Source organism: Tigriopus californicus, chromosome 5, assembly GCF_007210705.1.
Source record: "Tigriopus californicus strain San Diego chromosome 5, Tcal_SD_v2.1, whole genome shotgun sequence".
NCBI lineage: Eukaryota > Metazoa > Arthropoda > Copepoda > Harpacticoida > Harpacticidae > Tigriopus > Tigriopus californicus.
The window spans coordinates 12,901,719-12,909,263 of NC_081444.1; the positions used below are offsets into that span (position 1 = coordinate 12,901,719).

At 38.2% G+C, this 7,545-nt stretch overlaps 1 protein-coding gene across 2 annotated transcripts; it reads right to left on the minus strand.

Moving 5' to 3' along the window:
• Window positions 1-4,466: 4,466 nt before the first annotated feature.
• LOC131881196 (uncharacterized) lies at window positions 4,467-6,889 on the minus strand. Of its 2 annotated transcripts, none has more exons than XM_059227985.1 (2): window positions 6,664-6,889; window positions 4,467-4,955 (listed from the first exon to the last, which is right to left on the minus strand). In XM_059227985.1, exons 1-2 carry the CDS (start codon window positions 6,761-6,763, stop codon window positions 4,555-4,557), a joined length of 501 nt encoding a protein of 166 aa, XP_059083968.1. In that variant the 5' UTR covers window positions 6,764-6,889; the 3' UTR covers window positions 4,467-4,554. The 2 variants fall into 2 exon arrangements, with proteins under 2 accessions (XP_059083968.1, XP_059083969.1); XM_059227986.1 differs by lacking the exon at window positions 4,467-4,955 and adding an exon at window positions 4,988-5,489.
• Between the last annotated feature and the right edge of the window lie 656 nt (window positions 6,890-7,545).

Genomic DNA, 7,545 nt, shown 5'->3' on the forward strand with positions numbered 1-7,545 from the left:
CAATCTTTCAAGTTATTCAACAGGTTGCTGTTTGTACGATAGTGTTATTAATGGCCTAAAATAACTGTTCCAACTCGTTTGCCCTGGGCAGGTTGCCCACCGAGAGGAATTGGGCTTTTATTGGAGAAGAAGGGAGAGAGATGCATTACCGTCTCGAATGTCAGATTGAACAGTAGAACAGGCTCAAGCCAGAGATGCGTTTGGGTTGCACAAAAGACTCATCAACTATTACTAAGAAAGAGCACATACACATAGGTGGTGGGATATCATCAAAAATCTGTTCTCTAACTATAGGTGTAGGAGAGTGACGCTTAACCAATCAAATTGTTGTGAGCTTCTTTTGAAGAGCCATTTTAGATGCAAGAAATGAATAAAAGATGATTCTATCAAACAACGTCGCTACTGATTTATTAGTGAAATGTGGTTGAAGAAAATAGGAGCCATTTTAATACCAGGCGAAATGGCTTTTTTTAAATTTTTATATGGAATTTTAAGATTATTAGAGGCTATCTATCATGAGAGGAACCAAAAAAATCAAGTTTCTCGATTCAAATAGCAAATGATATACAATATTTACAATTTTTCCAATAGATGGAGCCATGACAAGATCTAACTATGACGAACATTGAGCGTTAAGAATTAAGAGGGTTTTATGACATTGGCGCTTTGTTCTTTGAAAGTCTTTTACTGAGTAGTAGAGTCAGGAACTTTAAACGGATTATCAGCCGAATTTTGATTATTTTCTCTTCAAATTTCATTTACGACTATTAATGTCCAGAATTCCTCTTTATATGAAATGTGAAAGCAGAATGGTTTAAGCCCATTTGCCAAGTAAGCCCTACAATCAGTCATAAAATAAAAAAAAATTTACGTCCAAAATTGTCTTTTTGTTTCATTTGTTTCAACTCTAATATATTTCAACATTGTTAATTCTCATTTTCTTGTTCATCCTTCATTCGTCATTCTTTTTCGTATGATTTATTCATTTTACTCGTTTAAGCTCCTGTCTCTTCTTGATGTCTATGATTATATCGCCTAAATAAGGTAGATCAAAACCAAGGTCACATACATGATCATGTAAAACTGAACCAAACAACAGCTTCACTAGACCAATGTCCGTAACCAGATGTGGAACGAAGTTCATTACAGGGTAGCCCATAAGAAATGGGCTACAGATAATGTCAATTCAATCACAAACCAGACGTTATAGCGCAAACCAGTAGATTTGTATGCTAGACGTGACGATCCTGGCCAAACACAATAAGCCTGATTTGTTTCTTAGTCGAAACGCAAATTAACACCGCCTGTTTGGTCGAATTTTTGTTCAAATTAGCCATTATGTATTTTGGCCTATGAAGAGACAATAATTTAAGTTAATGGCTCTTGTTTGTTTTCCATTGATCTCCCTTCCATCAGGAACAATCAGAAGAATGTCTCAGTCATAATAAAGCATTCCCAGTGGCGCCCCTTACGGAGAATATAGACCCTATCTGAAGCACTTTGAACCATGGAAGACAACCTGGAATCATGGGAATAGTCTTTGGTCAAATGCATGTTGGCTAACAAGTGAAATTTCAAGTAAATGGCTGCATAAGTTTTGACCAAACAAAAAAAAATCAGGGATTTGACGACGTTCACGGGTTCTTATATAGAAATTCTAAACATACTTTTTGTTTGCTTATCATTTGCCCACAAGTTTCACTTGCTGTATTCATCGCTGGTAACTGCGGTTTACTTCAGATTTTGTTTTTCGGTACCCCTCTCCTTATGGGCTACCCTGTATAATAAAAGAATCGTGGCTTTGGGAAGCACGATTTAAAGTCGGTGACGCCATGGTGAAACGATTGGAAGTTTCCAGCAATGTAGATTTCGCAGAACGTAGAGTATGAAATTAACGGACTAATGTATAACTTGGAGAGAGCATAATTCGACACTCTTTTGCTTCTTTGGACAAGTGCTAACGTGACGCAATCTGTGGATGTCCTTTGTCTCATGCGGGGACACCGGACTTTATTGTAGTCCATGCCAACGGAGCTCCAGTCGAAAAAATGCAGTTGCTTTGCTAAAACAACTAGCAAGTTCCAGACAAGTATGAGGTGTGCAATTCTTGAGAATGATACTTGACCTTCAAACACAATATTATGTTCAACTGACAACAAAGAGGGAGCTAGAAAACAAAGCCTTTGCATAGCAGAAACTTATCCTCTTCAATATCTCCAGTCATATCTTGGAAGTTTTTGTGAAACTAGAAATCATATGATACAAAGCTTGCAGGAAACAAAAAAATATCAGATTTATCAAATCCAATTCCGAAATGGTCTATAAGACTTGTTCTTAATTGAAAAAATTGTGGAATAGTTAGAACTACTAATCTGAAGAAGTAGTATGTTACTGAGCATGAAAAAGTTCCAAAAGTAGGTGTTTTATCATGGATTCTGCAACTAAAGGTTAGTGCAAAACGAAAGGTGTTGTGATTAGATGATATTTACAAAGTGTCAAAAAGGCAAATATATCCAATGAAGTCACTCCTATAAGGTGTCCTAAAAGTCTTTGCCGGTTCCAAAGCGATGGAGAATCACACCTTTTTCGACTGTGGGCCCAAAATTTCTCAAAAGGTATTTTTAAATGATGAAGGCACCAACCCAATAGGCGCATTACGGTGTACGAAAAATGGTTTACACTCTGCACATCAGAGGGCGCTTTGAGGATCAGCCTCTACCAAATTAAGGGCCGATTTGACCGATTTATCTTTATTGAAATATAATGCGTTTGTGTTATTTTTAGTAAATTCTTTCAAAATCTTATGTGTAATTAGCGACCTGGGTCACATAACATCCGGAAAAGAAATTGCTTTCATGGCACGTCACGAGTAGTTTATTCAGCAATCTACCGTGCGTCTTCCTGTTTTGTATGGACTGTCTGACGTTGCAAATAAGGGCCCTTTTAAAGATATGATCTTATCCACATTTATATATAAAAATGTTCAGTGGAGGCAAAAAAATCAATTTTGATTTCTGCCATCTCAAGCTTGTTTGAAATATGTAAATTTTCAAATTTTCCAGAAGAAATATATGCAAAAACGTTTCAACCCATATCCAATAGATTTCTTGACACTGGATGTCGGACGACCGACCATTCGGTTGGCTAAACAGTACAATAAACCGGTTTGTGATCAATTCCCAGGAGACCATCCATTGTACTGTTTTACCAGCTGTGTGGTCGGTCGTCCGACATCCAATGTCTAGAAATCTCTTCACAGCCCAACATTGCTGAACTTAATTTGATGGAAAAGTTCCAAGAGACTGTAATCTGTCCATATGACCAATCTTTAACGATGTTTTGTTGCCTTTTTATGCGCTCAACACTTGATGCATTTTCCTTTATTTTGGATCTAATTTAGACAATTTTGGTTTCTTGGAGACTGTCACAACCCAAAAACACCTTCTAGATATATGCCTTATTGATTTGCCATCCGGGGCAAACAATGCCGTCAATCTGTGAATTAGATTTCTGATTGACCGCTTTCATTTGCTAATAAACATTCCCTCACTTTTGTGCTGCTCAACAGCTCTGAATGCTTAACAACTCATGGGTTGTCGTTAATGGACTAATTCATCTTGTGCAATTACTGCCATTCTCTAAATATCCTCAGAGACACTATGATGTAAACAGCTTATTCTATACTTACTTATCTAACTGAATGCTCAACAGACCCGTAAAAACCGTAAGAAGTTCTACGTATTTTGTACATGCTTGCATTGACAAAAAAAAGCATGACAAAATTAAGACTTTTGGTTTTAACATAACAATTTTGCACATGAACGAAAATCAAAGCATTGCTTTATAAGGTTGCTATCCACATCATCTAAAATAATTTTATGAGAGCCTTCACCATCTACATACTGGAAAAAGTTGTGATTTTGCATCGTTTTTGAGCCGGGAAAGACATTTGGGACACCCTGTACAGCTCTCCCAATCTCCTCATTTAAGAAACAATAAACATACTTTCGCTAATAATTCCTAGCTACTGTTTGTTCTTTTGGGGTTTTGTGGACTTCCTTAACACTACTGGAAATGTGATCCCCGGGAGTTCAGGATGGACATTTTTTTGTATTGGTTTAGTTTTCCACGGACTTTTCTAACCGCAATAAGGAATGTAATTCCAGTACTATTAAAAAGAAAGGTTATTAACATAAGGCTGATCAGAGATTTTGGTCAAAAAGAGAAGAGAACGTCATTCCTTGAACTACCTGGGATTCTTGTTCCAAATGCTCAGATGGTTGGAAAAGGTGGATTTCTGGATAGCTTTCTTTCAGTTGTAAAGGCAGATTGGACAACGGGCGAGCTCTCTGATTGCTTAAGTTAAACTTAGACATTGTTCTTGATCCTATTGCAGAGTAACAACATAACAGATAAAGCGAATGGTAATCTTACATTTCAATGTGCTTGCGATTACATTCCGGGTACAGGCTAAACAAAAGTCAGTGAAAACCAAAACCGTGAGAAACATGATGCGATCCTCAAACAGATTATATTTAGCCAACATTAATTACACTAAGAAGTACACATGGTTACTCCTCTTAAGGCTGCTAAAAGCGTGTTAATAGCAATGGCATTGTCTTGAGCGGATGGAGGGCCAGTTAATGGCGTGGCCAATCCAGCTTGTCGCACTGCATTGCAGACAACTTGAGTGTTGCTCAAAGAAGCGGAGAGAGTGTCAAGAGCCACTCCTTGGTCCCGAACCACCTCATCCAATTGGTTCATCTTCTGGGTTAGCACATTGTGGACCAATAAACCCGTCCCCACGCCTACGGCTGCTGCGGCAACCATAGATAAGCCAGTAAAATCAGCAGCTGTGGCCTGTCTGGATTGTCTTGGGGCTAACTGGGCGTTTTGGTACCGGTAGGGCCCGTGATAATAATCCACACTTGTTACTGGGCGAGAGTACACAGGATCTGAAAAACGTTCTAACTTCATTATTCAAGGGCGGCAATTTCAAAACCGTAAATAACCCTATGATTCACCTATGGAAGACATTTTGAGAAACTTAGAATATTGGTTGTAGGTTTATTTAAGTATAAGTTCTACTGAAATCTAAAGGGTTACATCAGCATCACAAGTCATGACGTCATCAAAGTGTCCAATAAATGCGTTGATTTTGTTGGTATTGTCAACTGTATTGCCAGTAATGGGCACGGGAGCCTCTTGTCGAGCTGCCAAAATCGCCTCGCACACAGGGAAAATTCGAAGGATAAGGTCGTTCTGCCGATCAGTTTTCTCGTTGATTCGCCTTCTCAAATCCACGAAACGGACCCGAAGGTTGTCAAAAATCAAAATAGAAGAGGTCAGTCCGATGACGGCAGCCGTTATGGCGGATATGTCGTCAAACTCAGTGGCCGTGGTTGGCACGACGGCTTGACGGGCAGTACGCGAGTGGTTATGGTAAGGCCATTGCAATTGCCAGGGTGCGGTTCGGTTGATCTTCTGGCCTGGAATTCAAGTTGATTTTGAGTTTTCCGGAGAGCCTTTCGAGCAAGTCGAACCGTAAAACTACGCATTGCAATGACCATCCATCAGCATCAAGCTATCTATGATCTAAACTTACTCGTATATATATATAAGAATCCCTAACATAAGCGAACAGATAACTTCTTTCTCAAGTGCAATGTTACATTCAAGGTCGAGGCAAGACGTCAAGATTGACGCGTCGTATGAATTTCCGATTCTTGAATTTTATGTGCTAATTCTCGAGTTAGACGTTACTAAATTAAGGGATCCAAAAAGAAAAAACCCTTGAACCCAAAATGGGCCCCAAATCGCCATGCGCGACTCTAGTTGAATTGACATTCATGTATCACTTACTTTACATATATCCAATGAGGCATGCTTCTCGCAATAAATACATTTTTAAAAGAAATTATCATGCTATGATATTTTCCCATCCCCAATTTCAATATAAACCGTCAATTCATAATTGGCAGTCCAAATTGAATTTAGCATAGCATCATGACCAACGTTGTTACCCGAGCCCCAAAAACCTAATCTGACCTTAAAATATTCAACCTACGTGGATTGCAGCACTAAACTTCCAGCAAATATGGAGAGAAAGAAATTGTGCCAAAGGCGTGGAATCAATTTTAAAATTTTCTCTATAATGGTTTGTGTGGTAACTAGTCGTGCATCTGGACATAATTATGATCTCCTGAAATGTCCAATTGTCCGTGACCAATTCAAATAAATTCTGTATGACCACCAAATCGTGACATTTGCTTCGTCATAGGGCAATTCCTCCTCAACTGCCGAAGGTTAAACACATCTCCCAGTTTTGAGTTGATTATGGCTATTGCGGCCACGAGTTTTGAAAAGGACATGTTTGGAAATAAACAAGACCTTTGATCTACATAGGACTCGAGCATGGTTTAAGACCATTTGATTCGATTGACATGACAGTTCAATGTGGCGTAAATAAGGGACATGACCGAATACCGTAGAACATTCCTCCCTCCTATACGGTATGTCATGTTCTCGAGCCTTCCGCTTCACATCGTATGATAGAACGGTGAACGAGATTGTTTCGTCCAAACTTGATCCACCAAAGGTGAATATTTACATAAAGCTACTCCTATTGCTATTCGTCCAACGAGTCGACGAATGATTGCTTACCGCTTTGAAGATATTGTCCATCTCCGTGAACGCAGGTGGTTTGAAACAGGAGACAGAAAGAAATGGCAATAGCAAATTGTTGTTTGGCACTATGAATCATGCTGAATTTGAATAAACAAGCAATAATCTTATTAGAGTGCAGATTATGTGGTTGGCTTTAGGTTTTCTTCCTTGATATTTAGTTTGACACTGCGACGAAGAACCTTGTTCGATTGTGGCTTCTTCATAGCTTGGGGAGAAATCGAGAACTTTTTCTTTCGTTGAACTCTCCTCAGGGTTCACGGAGAGTCTCTTACAGTCATTGGGCAAAATTTGGAATTTTTTGCTTTTAAAAAACATTTATGCCTGGATGTATTACTTTCCATTTTGAGCTCTCATTCATTTTTCAAATGATTAATACTTGTGACATTAGACACTTGTTGGAGTTTTTACTAATTTAAAATCAATAAACATTATTTATCTACAGTAAACAAATTACTCTTTAGAAAAAATAAAATGAAATTAGGCAAAATGTCAACATTCAAGGAGATCCATTTTTTATTGATATTAGCTATAAAGCAGAAAATATTTTTACTATTAGCTTTCAAGTCCTTTGAGAATTGAAATATCTTTTGTGTGCTTAGTTTATGGTAAACATAGATTTGCTTTTGTAATCCTGACACTGAATTGATAAAGATTATTTTTGTGTTGAAGTTTGAATTGCATCTCTAAAGCACTTGCCTTGGAGTTAGTGTTTGGATGTTACCCACTATGTAAATTGTATCAACGAAGTGGTGAGTGAATTTTGAGTGAAGTGGGTTTACTCACGGACTTCTAGAGGTATGGACTGCAAATGGAAGCAAAAAAAATATATCCTAAACCGTTCACTATATTCCAAATGAG

Coding starts and splice junctions, on each gene's coding strand:
- LOC131881196 (XM_059227985.1), bottom strand. CDS start 6,763: ATGATTCATAGTGCCAAACAACAATTTGCTATTGCCATTTCTTTCTGT. Junction 4,956..6,663: donor TGGACAATATCTTCAAAGCG/GTAAGCAATCAT, acceptor AACGTTTTTCAG/ATCCTGTGTACTCTCGCCCA.